The sequence below is a fragment of the Rhinoraja longicauda genome, chromosome 13, assembly GCF_053455715.1.
Source record: "Rhinoraja longicauda isolate Sanriku21f chromosome 13, sRhiLon1.1, whole genome shotgun sequence".
NCBI lineage: Eukaryota > Metazoa > Chordata > Chondrichthyes > Rajiformes > Arhynchobatidae > Rhinoraja > Rhinoraja longicauda.
Window position 1 is genome coordinate 30,849,022 of NC_135965.1, and position 24,520 is coordinate 30,873,541.

At 43.4% G+C, this 24,520-nt stretch overlaps 1 protein-coding gene across 2 annotated transcripts in view; it reads right to left on the bottom strand.

The window, feature by feature from the left end:
- Positions 1-24,520, bottom strand: part of klhl6 (kelch-like family member 6) — an 88,103-nt gene that overhangs the window by 7,146 nt on the left and 56,437 nt on the right. The window contains exons 1-5 of one of the 2 annotated variants that reach the window (XM_078410721.1): positions 20,116-20,363; positions 15,672-15,837; positions 9,358-9,807; positions 5,263-5,500; positions 1,675-1,877 (exon numbers count right to left, since the gene is read on the bottom strand). In XM_078410721.1, the coding sequence (XP_078266847.1) occupies positions 1,675-1,877; positions 5,263-5,500; positions 9,358-9,807; positions 15,672-15,837; positions 20,116-20,363 (1,305 nt within the window). Of the gene's footprint in view, positions 1-1,674; positions 1,878-5,262; positions 5,501-9,357; positions 9,808-15,671; positions 15,838-20,115; positions 20,364-24,520 lie in introns of those variants that run through there. The other variant, XM_078410722.1, reaches the window with a different exon arrangement.

The following is a 24,520-nucleotide window of genomic DNA, read 5'->3' on the forward strand; positions in this document are numbered from 1 at the left end:
AGAAAACGGGTAATTATAGACCAGTTAGTCTGACATCAGTGGTGGGGAAGATGCTTGAGTCAATTATAAAAGACGAAATTGCTGAGCATTTGGATAGCAGTAACAGGATCATTCCGAGTCAGCATGGATTTACGAAGGGGAAATCATGCTTGACAAATCTACTGGAATTTTTTGAGGATGTAACTAGGAATATTGACAGGGGAGAGTCAGTGGATGTGGTGTACCTCGACTTTCAGAAAGCCTTCGACAAGGTCCCACATAGGAGATTCGTGGGCAAAATTAGGGCACATGGTATTGGGGGTAGGGTACTGACATGGATAGAAAATTGGTTGACAGACAGAAAGCAAAGAGTGAGGATAAATGGGTCCCTTTCGGAATGGCAGGCAGTGACCAGTGGGGTACCGCAAGGTTCGGTGCTGGGACCCCAGCTATTTACGATATACATTAATGACTTAGACGAAGGGATTAAAAGTACCATTAGCAAATTTGCAAATGATACTAAGCTGGGGGGTAGTGTGAATTGTGAGGAAGATGCAATAAGGCTGCAGGGTGACTTGGACAGGTTGTGTGAGTGGGCGGATACATGGCAGATGCAGTTTAATGTAGATAAGTGTGAGGTTATTCACTTTGGAAGTAAGAATAGAAAGGCAGATTATTATCTGAATGGTGTCAAGTTAGGAGGAGGGGGAGTTCAACGAGATCTGGGTGTCCTAGTGCATCAGTCAATGAAAGGAAGCATGCAGGTACAGCAGGCAGTGAAGAAAGCCAATGGAATGTTGGCCTTCGTAACAAAAGGAGTTGAGTATAGGAGCAAAGAGGTCCTTCTACAGTTGTACCGGGCCCTGGTGAGACCGCACCTGGAATACTGTGTGCAGTTTTGGTCTCCAAATTTGAGGAAGGATATTCTTGCTATGGAGGGCGTGCAGCGTAGGTTCACTAGGTTAATTCCCGGAATGGCGGGACTGTCGTATGTTGAAAGGCTGGAGCGATTGGGCTTGTATACACTGGAATTTAGAAGGATGAGGGGGGATCTTATTGAAACATATAAGATAATTAGGGGATTGGACACATTAGAGGCAGGAAACATGTTCCCAATGTTGGGGGAGTCCAGAACAAGGGGCCACAGTTTAAGAATAAGGGGTAGGCCATTTAGAACGGAGATGAGGAAGAACTTTTTCAGTCAGAGAGTGGTGAAGGTGTGGAATTCTCTGCCTCAGAAGGCAGTGGAGGCCAGTTCGTTGGATGCTTTCAAGAGAGAGCTGGATAGAGTTCTTAAGGATAGCAGAGTGAGGGGGTATGGGGAGAAGGCAGGAACGGGGTACTGATTGAGAGTGATCAGCCATGATTGCATTGAATGGCGGTGCTGGCTCGAAGGGCTGAATGGCCTACTCCTGCACCTATTGTCTATTGTCTATTGTCTATTGTCTATTGTCTATTTTAAATCTCATTTTGAAAAGTACCTTATTGGGTGTGAAGTATGTTCTCAGGTCATTAAAAGGTCATTAAGCATTTTTTCGATAGACATGACAAACAGACACGGCAGAAATAGTTACATTGACAAACTGTGACACAGGAAGCAATGTGCAAAATGTAGAGAAAGTACATAAGGAAACACTCAAGGTATTGTGGTTTGAGATTTGCATTGAGTTACTTGATATTCTCCTTGATAGATACCTCAGTCCAGCAGTTGTGAAAGGAGTCGTATACTTCCACACTGTTGAGTCGTGTCATGCCATCAAAACCTCCAACCGCATATACCTTGCCATTCAGAACGGCCATCTTGTGCCGCCACCGGCCAGTGTTTAAATATTCAACTTGAATCCATTTATTTAAGGAGGCATTGTACTTCCACACTTCATGTTGAGTTTCTTTACCACCTAGAAAGCCCCACAGAAACATGACAATTAAAATCTCCAATACATAAACACACTGATCATTCCCAAGTACATTTATCATGGATGAAGCAAAAAATATTCCCCATCACCGGAGCCCGTGAACCTGTGCTTTTGCCCACTGGGCTTGCCCAAATCTGCTCCGACTTCTCTGGGAAAACTGCTTTGGTCTCCCTTGGACAGAGAAGATGAAAGGTGGGTTCAGAGACTGGTGTTGAGCGTAGCATTAAGATACCCAGAATGGTGATCCATCATTGTCTTTTCGTTTCTGGCCTTTGTCCGACCATCTGCCTATCAAAAACTGCAAATACTATAAAACTGACCCTGAAACTTCTTGCACTCACAGACACCCAATGAAAAGATTGAGCTCAGATACACGAACACAGCCCCAAATTTGGGTGTGGGTGCACAGCCCCAACTCAGGTGTGTATGCCCAGGTCTGGAGTGGAAGAAACCATGCTAAAGTTCCCAGTAATTTCAGTCAGTGCAGGTATTAGTGTAATTTGAACTCACTAATCTTCATGACTAAGAGACAGATCTCACAACAGGCTCCGACTGATCAGCAAGATTGGACAAACAAATGAAACGACACAAATATTGCTGGGACACATCAAGGGAACTGGCAAAATGACAGCATTTTTAAATAACATAGTTACAGTAAGTTGAATGGCCTTCTGTGTTGTTACAATCTGATCTAATGAATGGTTTCATGTACATTCCCTTAGGTCTTGAAGGCGGTTAGATATGCAAATTGTAAAAGGTTCAACACTTGAACCGTTTAGAATTTTGCATATTTCACCAATTTAAAATTTAAAAAATTATAAATAGAGAATGCTGGAAATAACAGGTTAGGGCACATCAGTGGGCAGAGAAACAGACTTGACATTTCAAGTCAATGTTAACTAATTTTCTCTTCCCACAGATGCAACCTGACCTGTAGAGTATCTCGACAATTTTCTGTTTTTATTGTAGATTATCTAACATTTGCAACTGTTTTATCTTTATTTTTGCAATTAAAAGTTAGTTCTGGAGTGAATATGGAGGAGGAGAATTAAAAAAAATAGAATAAGATACCGGTATGGTGGCACAGCGGTAGAATTGGTGCCTTACAGTGCCAGAGACCCAGGTTCGATCCTGACCACGGGTGCTTCTCCGTACAGAGTTTGTGCATTCTCCCCGTGACCTGCATGGGTTTTTACCGGGATCTCCGGCTTCTTCCCACACTCCAAAGATGTACAGGTTTGTAGGTTAATTGGCTTGGTATAATTGCAAATTGTCCCTAATGTGTGTAGGTTAGTGTTAATGTGTGGGGATCGCTGGTCGATGCAGACTCGGTGGGCCAAAGGGCCTATTTGCTGTATGTCTAAACTAAACTAAACTAAACACCATGAAATCAGGTAGCACTCTTTTGCCCAAAAGATAGTGAAAACATGATGCCCCTCCTTCCTTCTGCCCCCACCCCACCTGAAAGGAAATGGACAGTGGGACGGATGAACTGTTCAAGACTAGAATGGAACAATTATGTTCAGCAAAAAAGAGGATGACTTTGGATTTGGATGAATGTGTTGTGAGGCAGGGCAGTCTCCATGATTGACCTGGATCAAAGGACTGAGTGGCCAACAACAGACCCGCTTTAGCAATGAGACTGTTGGCCACTGGCAAGAAAAAGCCCCTGTAAACCGGTGGGAATTAACAGCACTATGGAGGAAGCTGTGTTGACAGGTTAAATGCAACATTAATTCATAAATACCAAAATTAGCTCCTAACAAATATCCTCTTTGCATCTTTGTTTCCTCCCAGGATGCAGTTCACAAAATTTTTTTCAACATTGAACTCTTTGCAAATAAGCCTGACAACGCGCCAATTAGTGTGGAAGTTCTATTGGATTTATTTTAGGAACAATGGTTAAGGGAGCTGCCGGATCCAGCAATGGCACATGTGTAACCTGGTGTTCTGAATATTTTGGTTCATTAAGCTGAGACGTTCTAGACTTTTGTAAAGTTTCATATTTCCTTATGACGGATAAGGAAGCCATTCAGCCCATCTCCCTTGCCACTATCCCAACATTCCCTGTCAGGCAAGGCCATTGGTGAGGAGGATATGAAAGCCCAGAGGAAGAAATTGATAATACAGTAAACCCTTGTTATCGCGGACCTATTGATAACAGGTTTTGGTTATAGTGGACAGACCTACTGACCTTCACTGCCAGGCTGGGTTGCCCACGCCACCCTCAGCCCTCTCTGCGGGGCTGCCGAGCCACCACCGCTGCCGTCACCGCCGACCCTTACCTGCACTCCAGCCGCCCGTGGGCCGCGACCAATGACTCCGCCAATCCCCACCTCAACTCACCTGGATTTCAGGCCGAGTTCCAAGCTGAGAGTCTGAAGAATGGTCTCAACCAGAAACAACACCTATCAATGTTCTCCAGAGATGCTGTCTGACCTGCTGCGATACTCCTGCACTTTCTGTCCTTTTGTGTATTAACCAGCATCTGCAGTTCCTTGTTTCTACCACTTATACAATGATACTCCATTACTTGGTAATCTCTTATTCGGTTATAGTAGACAGTTGGCAATAACGGTGACCCATTGAGCCATCTCTCTACACGGATATCCTTCCCATTTACATGAGGAACCAGGGTGGAGAGTGCCGCACAAAGCAGTCAATGCATTTTTTTTTTTAAAGCAGCTCAGGGAATCCCATTGGAAAAGTCCATGATCCATGTGCACATGAAGTGCAAACTTGTGCAGATGACGTTGCAGCTGTGTTTGAGTATTTGAAGGGACTGTTCCTCAGCTTCCTGGTCGACTGCCACCCAGTATAAATAGGGCCAAGTCAATCAGAGGACTTGCGGCCAATCTGTTTCTGAACCTGACCGTTTACACGTCCAAGCAGCAGGCCGCCAAAGGGTCCATCGAAGCTAACTACCTGCCTCTCCTCCAAGATGATGTCTGTGCCAAAGTATTGGTGGAGAGGGTTCACAATGGCTACTGGCTTACAGGAGACCTTCCAAGACTAGTGGGCACTACAGGGGTTAGAGTTCATCCTGGGCAGAGGGGAGCATTTTAGTTTAACTTCTGTGTTAATCTTGTAAATAACGTTATTGTGAAACAAAATAAACAAATGATCTAAAATGGGCTCAGTTCAAAGTAAAGGGAAACAATTGCGGAGTCACAAACTAATGCTCCCTTCGCACTGTCCCCCATTACCGATGCGCTGAGATTCATGGGCATTCTGGTCCCTGTATCACACCTTGATGTTCGATAAGTAAACAAATGGAGAATATCATCCCCTGCGGGCAACGGATTAACTAACTATTGTTAACTAACATTGGATTAACTAACTTAACTATCTCAAGCCTGCAGCTCACCTGAGATGTAGACCTCATTGCGGAAAGTGATGCAAGCGAATTCCACCCATTTCTTGTTCTCGCTCTCCACCTCCTGCTCGGTAATGGGCAGCTTGGCAACCTCTAGGCGACTTCGCCTGAGAGGATCCAAACAGGTTACCTCTGCCACAAACTTCTCATCCTTCGTACAGCCGCCGATTATCATGAAGACCTCCGACTGGAACTCCTGCATCCTGGGCTTCGTCCTCTCTGAAATAATCTGCACATACCAAAGGGGAGGAGGAGACACCAAGTTAATCAGGTTTTCATTTGCCGTTGCATTAGATTAAAGTAAATGTAAAAATTGGACATCTTTATTCGACTATACAAAGTTGCCATGCTGATTTCAACCATGTTTCAACCATAATTTGTCCAATAGTGTTTCACAGAGTTATATATCTTGGTTACAGACGTTTTTGGCTGAACTCATGCATGCAACCAAAATGGCCATCTACATCAATCTCATTTGCCTGCATTTGGCCCATGTCCCCCTCAAACTTTCCTGGCTATGTTCCTGTCCAAATGTCTTTTAAATATTGAAATTGTACCTGCCCCTCTGACAGCTTGTTCCATGTACCCATCATCCTCTGTGTGATAAACTTGCCTTTGGGTGCCTTCTAAATCTTTCTCTCACCTGAAGCCTATGCTCTGAAGAAGGGTCTCAGCCCAAAACGTCACCTATTCCTTTTCACCTGAGATGCTGCCTGCCCCGGCGAGTTACTCCAGTGTTTTGTGTCTATCCCAGTTTTAGACTAACCTACTGTGGGAAAAAGACTATGACCGCCTACCCTATCATTTAACAAGTGTCCAATATCAACAATGAGGTGGGTTGAGAGATCGGGACTCTACCCTTAACTTTTGAGGAGTCTGTTCAGTAGTCTGGTAATAGCAGGTAATAGCTGTTGGTACGTGCTGTCAAGCTTTTTGTATCTTCTGCCCAATGGGAGTGGGGAGAAGAGGAAAGACCAGGGTGGGAATGATACTTGATTACTTTGGTTGTTTTCCCAAGGCATCGTGCGGGTAGATGGAGTTGATGGTGGGGGGAGGGGGGAGGGTACAGGGGGGTTGTGGGATGGACAATGCTACATCTACAATGCTGTAATTTCTTGCAGCCATGGGACAAACATCGATAACCCCATGGGTTGAATTTCAATGAAGTCAGAGATTTCTCTCCACTACCATGACCAATATTTATCCCTCAATTAACATTAAAAAACAGATGACCTGGTTGATACCACATTCCTGTTTTGTGGACTTTACTGTGCACAAATTGGCGGCCACATTTACTACATGAGCACCATAACTATGCTTCATAAAAAGTGTTTGGCTGTAAACAAGAGCTTCTCTTCTCTCCTCTCCTCTCCTCTCCTCTCCTCTCCTCTCCTCTCCTCTCCTCTCCTCTCCTCTCCTCTCCTCTCCTCTCCTCTCCTCTTCTCTCTTCTCCTCTTCTCTCTTCTCTCTTCTCTCTTCTTTCCTCTTTCCCTCACTCCCCCTCTCCCTCTCCCACTGTGTAGAGGAAAGGCCACAAGAAAAATTAACAGGGGAATGGGTTTGCATAGACCTGTTGCGCCGAATTGCCTCCTCCTGTATCTTTAGGAAGTATGGACCTTCAATACCTGCTTATTTGTTGGTTGTAAATTTAAACACAATCATTAATTTCTGACCACTCCCCTAGACTGGAAGTGCTGGTATAGAGCTATTGATGTTTTAAAGTACCACTGGTTTTATGCTTTTTCCTTGGTTTTAAAATGCTGCTGATTTCAAGGCCCTGATATTTTGAAGCCTTTCTGGATTTCTGCCATTAAAGCTGCTTGAATTTTGAACGAGTCATAGAGTCATACAGCACTGTGGAAACAGGCACTTCGGCCCAACTTGCCCACACTGACCAACATGTCACATCTAAACTGGTCTCACCTGCCTGCCTTTGACGCATATCCCTCCAAACATATCCTATTTATGCACCAGGCTGGGTTAATATATAGGCTTGTACTGTGGGGTAGCTGACTGGCAGAAAACTGTGAGTTGGGGTAGATGACATATTTGGCTTGGCAATCAGCAATGAGTGGGTTGCTACAGCGATCAGTGATGGGGCCTCAACCAATTTTAATCTCTCATCTAATCTATAATCAACTGGATGAAGGGACTGAGAGCCAGATGGTCAATTTGCTGGTGATACAAAAAAAGTTGTCCTTTATTGCAAGCAAAAACATATCATATGTGTCAGATCACCCCCAGTAGCTCAGAGTGTAAGATTGAGCACATTAGATGTTAAAAAACAAACATTTAAAGTGGTGGAGTAACCCAGCAGGTCAGGCAGCATCTCAGGAGAGAAGGAATGGGTGACATTTCGGGTCGAGACCCTTCTTCAGACTTCTGAAGAAGGGTCTCGACCCGAAACGTCACCCATTCCTTCTCTCCTGAGATGCTGCCTGACCTGCTGTGTTCCTCCAGCATTTTGTGAATAAATACCTTCGATTTGTACCAGCATCTGCAGTTATTTTCTTACAACATTTAAAGTGGGAACTGTGCCACTTTTCAGCTTTCTCTCCCCTAATACAATGTCTGAAGAAGGGTCCTGACCCAAAACGTCGCCTGTCCATTCCCTCCAGAGATGCTGCCTGACCTGCGGAGTTACTCCAGCACTTTGTGTTCTTCCTTAAAATTCACTTTTTTCTGTCAATTTATACATCCAAAATTTTCATTTGGCTCTCCATCCCTCTATATCCCTAATCTTGCTAGGCTCTACTGGTTCCCAGCTCGATAATATTTTTAAATCCTTCACATTCTTCTGTGGCTCGACCCACCATCGCCAATGTAGAACTGGGGCTGACAGTGCAGTGAATCACTGAGGGAGCGATGCATCATTGCAGGTAACATCTTTCCTGTGCGATATTAAACCAAGCACTTATCTGCTTTCTCAGGTGGATGCATATTATAGAAACATAGAAAATAGGTGCAGGAGTAGGCCATTCGGCCCTTCGAGCCTGCACCGCCATTCAATATGATCATGGCTGATCATCCAACTCAGTATCCCGTACCTGCCTTCTCTCCATACCCCCTGATCCCTTTAGCCACAAGGGCCACATCTAACTCCCTCTTAAATATAGTCAATGAACTGGCCTCAACTACCTTCTGTGGCAGAGAATTCCACAGATTCACCACTCTCTGTGTGAAAAAAAACGTTCTCATCTCGGTCCTAAAAGACTTCCCCCTTATCCTTAAACTGTGCCCCCTTGTTCTGGACTTCCCCAACATCGGGAACAATCTTCCTGCATCTAGCCTGTCCAACCCCTTAAGAATTTTGTAAGTTTCTATAAGATCCCCCCTCAATCTTCTAAATTCCAGCGAGTGCAAGCCGAGTCTATCCAGTCTTTCTTCATATGAAAGTCCTGCCATCCCAGGAATCAATCTGGTGAACCTTCTCTGTACTCCCTCTATGGCAAGAATGTCTTTCCTCAGATTACGAGACCAAAACTGTACGCAATACTCCAGGTGTGGTCTCAGCAATGCCCTGTACACCTGCAGCAGAACCTCCCTGCTCCTATACTCAAATCCCCTCGCTATGAATGCCACTGAATTACTTGTAAGGAGAGCAGTGAAAATTGCCTTGGGTTTGTGACCAATACTGATCCTCAGCTGATCAAAGTGGGTATACTGGAGGAGGTAGTCGAGGCGAGTACCACAACAACATTTAAAAGATATTTGGACAGATACATGGATAGGAAAGGTTTAGAGGGATAAGGGCCAAACATTGGCAGGTGGGACTACTGTAGATGGGGCATTTGGTCAGCATTGGCAAGTTGTGCCTGTTTCCTTGTTGTATGCCTCCATGACTCTATATAACGCATTGCAATATTTCATGCGCTTTTGTTGTAGCCAAACTGTAACGCATTGCATTATTTCATCCAATTTTGTTGTGGCCAAACTATCTGACAACAGTGGTACATAGTGACAGTAAAGACTTGGAAAACCTGGAGTCTGCTGTATAAATAGAAATCTTTCCTTTTCCAATATCCACAAAGCAGAACATTGAGCAAACCAAGTTAGAATGACCGAATCTGTGCTGTGGGTTCCGACCTCATTGCCTGATAGGTGGTACATCCTGGCTTCTTGCAACAGAGGGAACGCTTCTGGATTTTTCCACACAAGTTCATCGCCTTCCACCCGCTCTACAAAGTACCAGGGGTCCAGGAGGGGCAGGCGGACATGTCTCAGCACCTGGCACAGCTGGTGCTTCCTCTCAGGCTCTCGGTAACGCACCCAGCGCATCACCGTCTCAAACACCTGCTCCTCCTCGGTGACACAGAGCTCATCGTCTCCCAGGATTTCTGACAGGATCTCCGCCGGCAGCTCGAGGAATTCCTCGTGGGTCAGGACTTGGGGGAAGTTCTGCACAATATAGTTCTGCACGCATTTCCTCAGCCTGTCCAGGGAATGCGCATCAGCCAGCCGCAGGATGCCCACGCAGTTGTCCGGGTGCAGAGCCTCACCGAGGAAGTTGGCGCAGGCATCCACCATCCGCAGGAACTGTCGGACAAACAGACACACAGTCAGCAGACCTGCAAGAATGCTCCACCCTCTGCCACTTCTGTTAAAGCTGCCCCATCTATTTCTTTTGTATCTGCTGATTCTCACTGGGCTCAGCCCTGCAGAGACTTACAATCCTTGCGTGTCGTTGCCCTTCAGGTGTGAGCCTGAATAAAGTGCATAAAGATCAATTATGCCATGGGATGCGTTAAGCATGCATAAATTCATGGCTGACGTGACCTTTGTTTCACCTCTACCAACTTGCCTATTCCTCACATTGTTTGATTCCCCCTGCGGCTAAACAAAAATATTCATTACATGTAATTAATATATTTGAATTTAGTTGAAGGCATTCTCATCCAACTCATTAGTATGTAAGATGTACAATAAAATTTGAGTGCCCATCCTAATGGTACACCATTAGTTACAGATTTACGGATGGAGAAACAACACACCACCACTACAGAATCAGAATCAGAATGGCCTTTATTTGTTATCCAAAAAAAACAAGTCTTTTGGACGAAATTCCATTACCCACAGTCCAACAATAAGAGCAATAAAAATAAGCAATAACATACACAATCACAAACCAACACAAAACCAAAAAAAAGGAAACATCCATCACAGTGAGTCTCCTCCAGTCACCTCCTCACTGTGAAGGAAGGCCAGAATGTCTTTTCTCTTCCCCTGCTGTCTTCTCCCGTGGTCAGGCTGTTGAAGTTGCCATGTCGCGGCAGTCGGGACTCCCGACATTGAAACCCCTGCCGGGCGGAGAAAATTCCGCGGCCGGTTCCAGGCCACGCCGGACGGTGAAAGGTCCGCGGCGGGCCGACCCAAGCCCCACGATTCGTGGCGGGCGAAGACGCTGCCGCTGCCGCTGCCGGAGCTCCCGATGTCGGCCCCCACCCAGGGGCCTGCAAGCTTCCGATATCCACGCGGCCCAAGGCCGAAGCCTCCGGAGCCTCCGAAGGCGAGTCGCAACCGCACTCGCAGCGCCACCACAGCCTCCGAAAGCAGCCAGCTCCACAGATGGTAAGTCCGGTCCACGGGCTCTGCGAACCAGAGCCCCAGGTGGTCCCAGCAGGTGGCCGCCAGCTCCAGGTGTTTGGCCGATGGTAGGCCACAGCGTGAACGGGGACACGACCCAGAAAAATAGGTTGCGTCTCCATTCGGAAGATACAATTTTACAGTTCCCCCCCCCCCCCCCACACATAGTACACAACCACAAAAAACATTACATCACATCTAAACACTACAATTAAGACAAAAAAACAACAAAAAACACAAAAGACAAACGGACTGTAGGTGAGCCGCTGCCACTTACGCTGCGCCACTACACTTTGCCTCCAATAACCAAGCCAATTTTGTCAAGGCATCTTGGATCACTTGTGTCCACACTTTCTAGACTTATGGCCTAATCAATCAATACATTAAGGATAGCAGCTCTTGTGATGTGTCATGACTGCAGTATATGGGAGCTCCCGGACTGCTATGCAAATTCACCTGCATTTATTGTTTGACATTGTTGTTTTGTACCTGGAAATGGCCACACCTCGTGTGATAGAATCCTCTGATTTCATCAATGGCCAGGAACAGGGGAGTGTGACTGCAAGTGATGTCGGCAAGGGAACCAAGGAGGGCAGGAGTCTCAGTCCTTGAGTTTGTGGCCGCTACAAGCTGTTTAAATGTAAGCGAGAGCGGAAGGGTAGCTAACCCATTACACCATGTTTCAGGAAACCACTCATATGGGAGCAGCAATCAAGAAACAGTGATATTAGGGAACAGTGTACATCTGGTCTAAGTAGTGGGTGGGTGGGGTAGGGATCAAAGTTGAGATTATGTTTAATCAACGAAAAGAGACTAGCTTGATGGAAGGTTTTTAATGGGTAAATAGATCATCACCCACTTATCCCAACACAGAAGAAAGGTAGTCAGCCAATGCTTTCCCAGAAGACCCATCCCGTTTGCCCCAGTATGACATTCCCTATTTCCCTATAGATCACCAATTGATTCTTTTGCCACTTACCTGTAATTTACGAGGATACGAGTAATATCTCAGAAATAATTGTACATCGAGAATTGAAAGGCAGGAAGAATTGAAATAAACTCCAATCACCAGTGCAGTCCTATCGAGTATATTGTTGGAGTTGCAATCTCACCAGTCTTGGGGCCCTGATGAACTTCATCTTAGAATCTTTATAAAAATGACCGGTAAGATAGATGATACGTTGATTTTAATTTTGCAATATTGCCAAGATTCACGGAGAGTTTTATTAGGCTTGAAAGTAGCAAGTGTAACTCCTCAATTCAAAATGGGAAGGAGGCAATTAGCAGGAAACCACAGGCAGCGTGACAAAGAAAAGACACGGTATTGGGAAAAAACCCAGATAAGAGCAGTTATGCACAACGTGGGGGAGGATCTAGGAGAAGTCCTAGTCATAACATATAACGACTAAGAATGAAATATAACAAGTCACAGTTTGGAGAGAAAGTCAACCACAAGGGAACAAAGATGATGCTGAATTAGATAAAGTAGTAAAAATATGGAAGCAGGAAGTCATTTCAATAGTGCAATAATGAAATTAAATGGGTTTAGAATCAATATGTTCCTGTAAAAAGGGGATAAAACACCTAAGAATGAGATGCTACAATCGAATAACAATGAGATGTCACAAACAACTAACAAACATAAAACTAGATCTAAAGAATAAGGCTTATGCAAAGTGCAAAACAATAACAAAACAGATGAAAAAATTAAACACAATTAGCTTAAAATCGATAAGATTATTATTTAAAGCCTGGAAAATATGCAGAAAAGTTTATTCGTTTTATGACAATGCAACTGTCAGGAATGAATGAGCTGCCCAGGACTCACTTTAGACATCTGGAGGAAGACCAAAGAGAGGAATCATTAAAATGATTAAGACTCTAGCTGCTTCCTTAGAAGCTTCCAAGAAGCCTGGCTGCTTGTGCGACACGGTAGCGCAGCGGTAGAGTTGCTGCTTTACAGCGAATGCAGCGCCGGAGACTCAGGTTCGATCCTGACTACGGGTGCTGTACTGTATGGAGTTTGTACGTTCTCCCCGTGACCTGCGTGGGTTTTCTCCAAGATCTTCGGTTTCCTCCCACACTCCAAAGACATACAGGTATGTAGGTTAATTGGCTTGGTAAATGTAAAAATTGTCCGTAGTGGGTATAGGATAGTGTTAATGTGCGGGGATCGCTGGGCGGCGCAGACCCAGTGGGCCGAAGGGCCTGTTTCTGTGCTGTATCTCTAAACCTAAATCTAAAAGATGGTGCCCAACCCAGGCAACTATATACGTGCTAGCCACAGAAGCAGATCTACAAATTGATATTACAATCGCTCCACACACTTAAATTTCTATTCATGCAGCAACATTTCCCAATTTAACCATGATCACTAAACGTTATTCCCTTACCATGTATCTATACACCGTAAATGGATTTGTTGTAATCATGTATTGTCTTTCTGCTGACTGGTTAGCGCGCAACAAAGGCTTTTCACTGTACCGTGATAATAAACTAAACTGAGCTGTTGGATACGAACAAACTGATTTAATTAAGTTTAAGAGCACATTGATAGCAAATTAGAGTGATGAAAATGTACATTTTAGTGTCTCGTGAGGTGGGTGAAGCGGGTGCATGTTATAGTTAAGGGTGAAGGAAAGAAGAAAATAGGTACACATGGAGCCATGGATGGGAGAACGTTAGAGCAGAGGGAACTTCTTTAGAATGTAATATAAAGCTAGGCCAAATAACCCGATTCTCTACAAAAGATCATTGCAGACTTCGTTGAGAAAGTTACTGCAGATGCAGCAAGATTTACCGATGTGAAAGCCACATCATCCTCCTGTGACTGACTCATCAGGACATGTGCATCTTGAAACCTTCAGTGGTACCAGCTGCAAAGAACAAACAACTGAAAAGTAACAAACAAGTTCACTTCCCAAGAGAGTAAGGGACCGAAACACTTGTCTCATCAGTGGAGACTCAACTAACATTAGGGAAGTGTGAAGCAGAAGAAGGCTGTGGAACAGTTTCATATCAAATCAGGTGATGACAAGTACATGGAGTGGAAGCTGAGATATTTATTATTCCATTTTATGTGACGCGTTTTATGATTCTTCGTTCGGAAAAAACAATGCACTATTTGTGGTTTGATGCAAATAATTCAGTTTGAATCAGTAGTTCCACAAACTGGTTGCAATCAGGCGCAAACAAAAGCTATTTCCTGATAAATCTGAAGCCATTTTCCACGAGGGCAATAAGTTGCAAATGGGGAGAATTATCAGTATGTGCACACCACATCTCCTCCAGTCACTTGTGAAGAGCAACAGGGTTAGACCTTCCACAGCAATTGATCTCTCCTCCTATTGACCTCTGCCCATAGCACGCTGATAGTTACCAGCCCTGCATGAACACCCCTCAGCAATTAAAATCAAACAGCCTGACATAGCCCGTATAGGTAAAAGTGTGGCATGTCCTGCCATTTTAAAAGGTTCTTTTGGCCAGTAGAATTCTCCCAGGTGGTTGATTCTGAGCTGATAATTTTTATATCATTGGTAGATTTTCATCCATGTTTCAAGTTGATTGTTACCATGAACTGCAACAGCTGCAATCATAAACCAGTGATGGGAGGGGAACATTGAATGGCATGAATGAGCCAAATAAAAATGAGTAGATAAAATGACGTTGCTTTTGAAGACTACAGGAAAAGGGTGCAAGCTCATGGTCAGACTTTGACAAGGATGAAAGCTAAACAGAAGGGAGCCGGATATCTGCTAACAGGTAGCAAGGCTGAACTCCTGTACAGTGGCTAGTGAATTTACCTGAGGCTATATAATCTGCTTGTATGGAAAGTGATGCAGTGTACCATGGCATTGGGCAGCCCAATGGTGCACTTAGTGGAGCTGCAGTGGCTTGGGTCCAACGACCCAAGCTCAGGACTGACCTTCAATGCTGTCTAAATGTTGTCATGTTTTGAGAGAATTAAGAGAGAGTGTCAAGAGTGTTTGATTGTCACATGTACTGACAAAGGAACAACGACATTCTTACCTGCAGCAGCCTAGCAGCCTGTAAACACAATATATGTATATATTTTTAAATTCACTAAATTAATAACCTTAATAATATTGCAAAAAACCCAAAGTCCACAGTGCAACCAAAGACAGTCCATAGAAGTTCACAGTTGCTGAGGTGGTGTAGTGTTGTGTAATGTTCATGAAAGTGATGGTCGTTACTATTCTTGAAATTGGTGGTCACAATTTTTAGGCTCCCGTACCATCTTGCCAAAGGTAGGAGCAAAATGAGAGCGTGGCTAGGGTGATGTGGGTCTTTAATGATATTGGCTGCCTTTTTGAGGCAGTGCCGCCTATAGATCTCTTCAATATTGGGGAGGTCAGTATCTAAGATGGACTGGGCTCTCTCTGTTCTCTGTTCTTCACAAGACGGTCTGGATTTCTGCTTTTTCATCTCACATCCCAAAAGCGTGCAGGTCGGTGGGTTACTTGCCCATCACAGATGGCCCCCTAGTGTTTGGGTTATTGGCACATTTTGTAGGAAGTTGATGAGAATGTGTGGGGAATTAAATGGAACAAGTGTAAATTTGTGCTTGATGGTCAGCAAGGATACAGGGGGCTGAAGGGCCTGTTTCCATGCTGTGCAGCTGTGGAAAAAAAAGGTCTCAGGACAAGGTAGTAGCTCGATTTTGCAAGAAGAGTACAAAGAAATGTAGCAAAAGTTCGGACCATGACCACTTTTGGGCAAAACACATCTGTACGTATGGAATGGCAGCAAAAGAGACAAAAATCGTTACTGCTGCTAAAGGTTTTAACATTGCTCACCTGAAATAGACTGGCAGCTTCTAAAATTCTTTGGACATTCTGTTTGGTGATGTGGACTTTGCTGGTGTAAGTATAATCCAGTAATGTCTCCATGGTACTGGCATCGACACCTTTAATCGTTATTTTTTCTTCATGTTTTTCTTTAAGATCATTACAAAACATCGCCCTGCGAGTAAAGGGAGATCTCACATAAGATTCACCAACATTTTTTTTCTCTGCCAGTTCTGTATTTCCTTTCATTGAAAGTGCAACACTCATGTACTCAACAAGTATGTGGTGTTGCAGATCTCGTTATAAATAGTGCTACTGTCATTGTTTTATTACGCTCCCATAATGTTGTGAAGCCACACATCATGAAAAAAGTCTTTCAGCCTTCCACACTAATCATCAAGCACCCATAGGCACAAACTCTATTTTTCCTCTGAAGTCTCCTTCTTCACAATTTTGCTATTGTATCTTATATTCTAATTTCCTTATAATCTAATTTCCTATGAATCCCTGAATATTTAACCTAGAGAGTATGGACACAGCAAGTTGCTGCCTTTGCAGCACCAGGGGCAGTGGTAGAGTCTTTGCCTTGTAGTGCCAGAGACCCTGCTTCGACTCTGCCTATGGGTGCTATCTGTATGACGTTTGTGCATTCTCCCTGTGACCACGTGGGTTTTCTCTGGGTGCTCTGGTTTCCTTCCACGTTTCAAAGATGTGTCGCTTTGTGGGTTAAATGGTTTCTCTAAACTGCTCCCAGTGTGTTGGATGCAAAACAGGGATAACATAAAATTGGGGTACAGGTGATCGTTGTTCGGTGTGGACTCAGTGGGGCAACGGGCTTGTTTCCACACTATATCTCTAAACTAAACTAAACATGCTATTCAATCTCTCTTACTAGAATAACCCTTTTAAGCCTTAAATCAATCAATAAAACCTTGATACATGCTCTTTAAGGCAAATATATTCTTCCAGATAAGATGACAAATACTGCACACTGTGCTCCAACTCACCAAAACAGTATATTTATAACAAGACCTCTTTACTACGAAACCCCTGTCCCTATGGCATAAAGGTTTACATATAATTTAACACCTAATTTTTTGATGCAATTGTATAGTTCTGGGATGGCTGGTTCGGGTGAGATCTTCCAAAGGCTGATTTTGTTTCAGATCAAACTTTAGCACATAAAATGGTACAGCACAGGACAGGCCCTTTGAGCCATAATGTCTGTGCTGAACATGATGCAAGGTAAACTAATCTCTTCTGCCTACATGTGGTCTATATCTCTCCACTTCCTGCATATCCATGTGCCTGTCTAATAGCTTCTTAAATGTTACTACCTTAGCTGTCTTCACCATAACCCTGTCAGCCAGTGTGTGCTCCAGGCACCCACCACACTATGTGTAACAAAACTTGCTTTGCGCATCTCCTTTAAATGCTGCCCCTCGCACCTTAAAGCTATGCTCTCTAGTCTTTGATATTTACACCCTGGGAAAAATAAGTTCTGATTGTCTACCCTATCCTTTCATTAGTCAGGGAATTGAATATAGAAGTTAGGATGCTATGTTACAGTTGTACATGAGGTCATAGGTTTAAGGTGAGAGGGGAATGATTTAATAGAAACCCGAGGGAAACATTTTCATACATAAGGTGGTGGGTATATGGAACAAGCTGCCAGAGAAGTAGTTAATGCCAGTACAGTAACAACATTTAATAGACATTATGGACAGATAGGAAAGGTTTTGAGGGATATAGGTCGAATACAGCAAATTAGACTAGTCCAAATGGGTTATCGTGGTCAGCATGGACAAGTGGGCCGAAGGGGCTATTTCTGTATTGTGTGACTCTATGAATCTGGGTCATTTGGTTAATGGGTCACTGAGAAATAAAGAAAATAAACAGAATCTATGAACTATGATTCTACTTTTTTTATACTCAATTCCCTGACAGATGAAGGCCAATATGCCAAAACCATCTCCACTAGCCTACCAGGGAATCATTTAATTGTACTCCTGGATCCCTCTGCAAGGGGATTGCCAGATGGAAAGCTTGTAACATTGTATAAGAACACGGGTGGCCATAATAATTGTAGCAATTTTCCTGGTCAATATCGGGGAGAAGCGTGAGGGGAAAGGAATTCTTCACCTGTTTTTGCTCTGGCCAGGTCTGAGCTCAAAGAATTTATCTTGAACCCCAGAGTGGTTTTAGAAGCAGAAGATCCACAAATGATATGAACTTCTCAATTTGGCAGTTTTGAAGAGAAATGTGGCAAGCAAAGAATGTGGCAAGCAATAAATTGCTTTTATCAATCTCACCAGACCTTTTGATTATGTGAACATGGGTGGTTTATTTGAATTGCTGAAGAAACCCGGTTACCCACTAAAAGTGTACTTTACTCCTTTCAGGACAAAGGATTAAGATCGGACCCAATGAGTTTACATCAGAAACCACAAAAATGCACAAGGTCAATAGACCACAAGGTCAAGGTCAAGAAAGATCCCAACCTGAAACAACATTTGTCCAGTCCCTCCACAGATGCTAACCAACTCCTTGAGTTACTCCAGCACTTTATGTTTCACTCAACTTTCCAGCTTCTGCAGTTCATTATGTCTCCAAGGTCAATAGACGTGCTTTGGAGCCAATTTGGCATATTCTACTCACTGTTCCCGATATATGCCTTCAGCTCATGCTGAGCTGAGGCAAGGCTGATGAGCCTTGCCCGCCTGAATTCCAAAGCAGAAGTGTGGCAGTTCCTCATCAGGGAGTTCATCTAGGCTATACTGAGGGCCATCGCCAACCATTGATAAATAGAGCAACTTACGCTCTTACAGGGTTTGCTTTGGCTGTCAGCATCTCTTCAAGGAAAACCCTAAGAGTAATCAAAAGACCGCAAATATGGAAACAAGTGTGTGAGGGATTTCTGTTGGTTGTTGGATCTCTGGGGATTTTCTGTTCAGGAGACAGGGTGAGTAGAGGCAGAGGGTTACACAGGTTGAGAAGAGGACGTCGAGAAAACAGGGCAATAGGATTTGCACCTTTGTCAGTCCATCTGCACCTTATGCAGCAGTGACTCCTGAGCTACTTCGAGTCTCTTGAGCTGCACCAAACAATCATCAACACAGAGTTGATCACTAAGGCATTAACCATCATTCTACAGAAATATTTGTCTTGCTTTACCTTAGTGGTCCAAGGATACTCTCCTGGAGTAGGGGCAATATATATCCTTCTTCCTCAGGAAGACCATTTTAACTTTGTATTACAATCCACCACTGGTGAAACTAAGGCAGCTCTCTGTTCTATTACTTGCCTGGAAATGAAGTGATGCCCACATCACCTAAGCTACAAATTAACTGCCTGAAAGTGAATTAGCTGGTCGTCATCTGTCAGCTATCTTTGTGAACTTGCTGCATGCAAATTGACTACTGAGATTACTTACATAACAGTTCTTGCCACACTGAAAAAAATCAGTTGGTTTGAAAGTTTGGATAATATAAAACATGTTATGTACTTTTCCTTATCAATTGCAAATGTTGAATCTGATGAGGAATATGCCGATTCATGCCAAGCACAATGGACCAACTAGCCATAAATCGTCTTTGAAAAGATTTTCTGAAATTCCACTAAGATTCCACTCTGATTAATATTATTTTGGGGGTCTCTTTTTTAAAGTTGAGCCTGTAAAGTACCTTAGAGTGTCAATGGAATGCTACATTATTGCAAGCTGTTGTTCATTTGAAATAACCTGCTTCATAGGAGGCCTTTTTTTGGGCGAGTTAAAAACTAACAAATGACTGCAATCAAATAAAATGGGATCAACATTTTTTTGTTAGTATTCTTATTTTTCTCTGGGCTCTTTGCAATAATAAACAGCATCTTCACACTGTTTCCTAATACACCTCCCTTCTTGCATTTCCCCATTCTATTGTCATAATGATTGCAAATCCAGTCATTGTGTGTAAGAGGAAAGAAACCACAGTGAGATGGCAGGATAAATCAGCTGACACAAACCTGATTTACCAAAGGTCGGCAATTTTAACATCTGCAAAGTGAACAGTGAGGCATTGAAAGATAGTTATTAAATATTTATTTGTCTCTTTGTTTAAGGGTACAATATACAACCCCCCAAAAAAATCTCTCTTGGATTAGGACAATTAAAATGATCAGCAATTTCCATTTATGTAACACTTTTGACATAGCAAAAACATCCTAAGGTACTTCATGGGCACAAATTTAACAATGGGTCACTTACTGTATGCAATACCAGGTCAAGTAAGCAAAAGTTTAATTAAAGTCAGAGGTTTTCATCAGCTTCTTAAAGTAAGAGAGCTTGTGCAAAAACTCTTACCTAGCAAGTTGCAGAACGAGAATCCTCTTAAGACTGCAATGGCATTGCAAATTAAATTATCAAGCATGCCGGCCACAAGAAAAAAGAAAGGTTTGGCTATTCTTTGCCTACCTGAAGTAGCTGCTAGCAGCAGCCAGGACTACCCTGTGACAGGAGAACTCCCTGCTGTCCACGCACAGCACAACATCTGTCAAGGACCTTTCCAGCCTCAGGTTCTCCAAGCCACTCTGTAAGACAGCAGAGAGCCCACTGTCGTCAAATGTCATCTGCCCATCGGTCGAACTCTTGGTCAGCTGCTCCACACCCTGGGCTTGGTGGCTGGGGGCCTGGTCTGTACTGTTTTCTACTATGTCTGCCATGTTACATACAACTACCTCTGCTTTTTTCCGCTGACTATAGCTGCGCTTTAAGATTTCAGAGTTGGTTGAATGTTGGCCTTTGACGGATTTCCTGTTCAGGGCTTGCTTCTTATCAGTGACCAACACACACACACACGGAACAGGAAGAGCTACACTTTCTCGTTTGTCTCCCCATGTCATTAGCTTGCTTTTGTTTTTGCATGGAGCTTAATTAGTCTACCAAATGTGACTAAATCATCCCAGTTGTGTTTCTTCTGTGCAAATTGAAGTCAATATGAATAATGGTTGTAGATATGATACAATAAGGAAGTGTTTTCTTAAAATAGACACAAAATGCTGGCGTAACTCAGCGGGCCAGGCAGCATCTCTGGAGAAAAGCAATAAGTGACGATTCCGGTCGAGACCCTTCTTCAGACTGAGAGTCAGGGGAGAGGGAAACTAGAGGTATGAAAAGGTTCAGAACTTGGGTGTGAGTTCGTTATTTAGATAGAAGCAAGTCCTAAAACAGTTCAAAAATGAAAGATTCAGTAATGTTCTGCATCATAAAACCACACGGCGGTCAGTTTCAGTTTGAAGCAAACCTTTCCTTGTAGCAAGAGTCTGCTGATCAAAGAGATGACAACCAAGTTTCTGTCATGGAGTGTGTGATTTTCTTTACTCTTTCTAAAATAAAATTCAATTTCTGAGATTCAGCCCCTTGGTAGCTGGACTGTCCATATGATATGCAGGACAATGTTAAAGCCATTAGTGTGTGACATTACAAAATCCACATTAATACAAAGATGATTTGTTGCAAGGTATAAATCCACTGCAGGCAGTGAATAATAACAAGAATACTCAGCATCACAACAGATTGCAGCAAACTGCAGCTGTCAGGCAGCGTGGTGCTGAGTATTCTTCTTAAATATGGCTTCAAAGCAATGCTGGATCTTTGGATAGAAGCACAAAGATCATTAATGCCCTAAACAATATCTAGTCGTTAGAATAACGTGATGGAACCCAACTTTTCACATTGGTGAAATCATCTGCCATGTGTCCTTGTGTTCAATCAAACATATTTCAGAAGGTGATGCAAGGGTTCAAAGTTCATTGATGCTTTTTCGATACTCTTTCATCGAGCCTTCTAAAATTGGAAAGGATTCAATAAACCTCATACTATTCTCATCAAATGCTTGCTGGCAGATATAATAGCAGATGGATTTGGTCTATAGCTGTTTCCATACTGCCTTATCAGTTTTATCAAATTCTGCTGTGAATTTGGTTGGCGGGAGTAGCACTTACTGCTTTCTCCCATTTGTTCCTGAGTAGTTAACAGTAAGCTACTTAAATTAATAATTTTAATTCATTGGGTAAAATTGTAGCACTAACAATTACTAAGGCAAATAGCATGGAAGCTTTTATTGCAAGAGAATTTGCGTACAAGAGTAATGTATTCCTTCCATCACATAGATCCTCCTGAAACCACACTTGGAAGATTGTGTTCATTTATGCTCTCCCTACCTCAAGATATTTGTGATGAAGGGGTGCAGTGAGGTTCACAGAATGATTGCTGGAGTGGCAGTTTTATTATGTGGGGAGAAGTAAAGCATACTGCCCTATACTCTCTGCTGCTTGGAAGAATGAGGGGAGATCTTATTGAAATCTATACAATCCTTAAGTGGCTTGGTAGAATAAATAAAGAGTTAATGTTTCCTTGCCTGGGCAAATAGATCCAGGAGTCAAAGTCATCAACTAAGTGGTTGGACCTCAGCACAGAATGCAGAAACCTAGAAACATAGAAAATAGGTGCGGGAGTAGGTCATTCGGCCCTTTGAGGTAGCACCGCCATTCAATATGATCATGGCTGATCATCCTAAATCAGTACCCCGTTCCTGCTTTCTCCCCATATCCCATGATTCCGTCAGCCCTAAGAGCTATATCTAACTCTCTCTTGAAAACATCCAGTGAATTAGCCTCCACTGCCTTCTGTGGCAGAGAATTCCGAAAAAAAACTTTTCACCCAGAGAGCACTAAGCCTTTGGAATTTTCTCTACCAAAGAGGGCTGTGGAGTCGCAGGCACTAATTATATTCAAGACAGAGATTGTGTGTGGATATTGAGGTAATTCAGGGATATAAGGTTGGTGCAGTAACGTGGTGCTAAGATACGAGATCAGCCATGACCTTGCTGAATGACCAAGCTGCTTGTGTCCAGATGATACCTGATGAAGAGATGGTGGTGTTTCCATGTGCCATGTGCATGGTAGGAGTCATGATTGGATGCCATTGGAAAAGTTGCTACTGTGCATTTTTGTGTTTGGCACACACTGCAGCCACAGGATGTGAGTGGTGGATGGAGTGAACGTATAATGTAGTGGATATGATAACAATCCAGTGAGCTGTTTTATACTGGATGGTGTTGGGGATTTTGACTGCCATTAGAGCAGTACTCATCGAGGCAAATGGTGGGCATTCCAGCACACTCCTTGGGCCATGTTGATGGTGGAAATGTCTTGGAGAATCAGGAGAAGAGTTTCTTGCTTCAGGATATCAGCTTTCAACCTGGTCTTGCAGTCACAGACACAGATTGTTCTCATTCACTTTGTTGTGAATGGGGACTCCTCAGGATATTGCTGGTTGGACACAAGGTGATAATAATACTGTTGAATGTCTATGGTAGCTGGCTAGTCTTGCCCCTTTATACACCGATCAGCCAAAACATTATGACCACCTGCCTAATATGCTGTTGGTCCTCCGTGTGCCGCCAAAATAGCGCCGACCCGCCGAGGCATGGCCTCTACAAGACCCCTGAAGGAGTCCTGTGGTATCTGGCACAAAAACATAAGCAGCAGATCCTTCAAGTCCTGTACATTGCGAGGTGGAGCCGCCGTGGATCGGACTTGTCGATCCAGCACATCCCACAGATGCTCAATCGAAGTTTCTTGAGAATCTTCAATATATCAATTTTACTAAGGCTTCTTAATGCCACACGGTAAAATACATCTTAATGTTAAGAACACTCTCTTTCCACTTGCCTCTCGGAATCAGCTATTTCAGTTCACATTTGAGTTTGGATGATAAATGAAATTTGTAACCAAGGAGACCTGGTAAAATCCATTCAGCATCGATGGAAAGATTAACTTTGAGTAAATGCCACCTGAGAGCAAGCAACACGTATGTTGGCTAAATTATCATGTGAAATTGAATGGTAGATTGGACAGGATGATGGGGGTAGCTCTTTGGAATAGTGTTGTGGGTTCTATTACACCTAAGGGAAGGCAGTGGTCAGTTTAATGCCTCTCCCATTTATTAGCACAGGCCTCCCTCGATACCGCACTAAAGTTTTAGCCTGGATTTGGCCTAATGTACTCGTGAAAGTCAAAAGCTCAATTGATTTAGAGATGATAGAGCTCCCAATTTTGCCACAAGAGGTGGTTCTAGTTGTTGAAGATGGTTCTGCGCAAACTCACCTGGATGAAACCAGTACTTAAATGGCGAGGTTATGAGACCAGGCTCCATTCATGTCTCATGTATTTTATAGTATGTATTTTATGTTTTTATGACTGTTGGCAGATCAATTTCCCTCCTGGGATAAATAAAGTTCTACAGTATTGCATCGTATCATATCATATTCATTGTCTTTGTTAAGTAGCTAGTAATTTGGAATTCTTCTCTCCAAAAATCTGTGGATGGTGGGTGAATTAAAATTCATGACTGAGATGAATAGATTATGTATAGCAAGAAATATATAGCAAGCAAGATGTTGGATAAGCAGCATCTCTGGAGAGAAGGAATGGGTGATGTTTCAGGTCGAGTCCCTTCTTCAGGATGATGTCAGGGGAGTGGGTGGAACAGAGATAGAATAAGTCAGAGACAGTAAGTCTGGTGGGAGAACTGGGAAGGGGAGGGGACGGAGAGAGAGGGAAAGCAAGGGCTATTTGAAATTAGAGAAGTCAATGTTGATACCTCTTGGGTGTAAGCTGCCCAAGCAAAAAATGAGGTGCTGTTCTTCCAACTTGCACTGGGCCTCACTCTGACAATGGAGGAGCCCAGGACAGAAAGGTCAGATTGGGAATGGGAGGGGGAGTTAAAGTGCTGAGCAACCGGGGATCAGGTCGGTTAAGGTGGACTGAGCGGTGGTGTTCAGCAAAATGATTGCTGCCTGTGCTTGGTCTCGCCG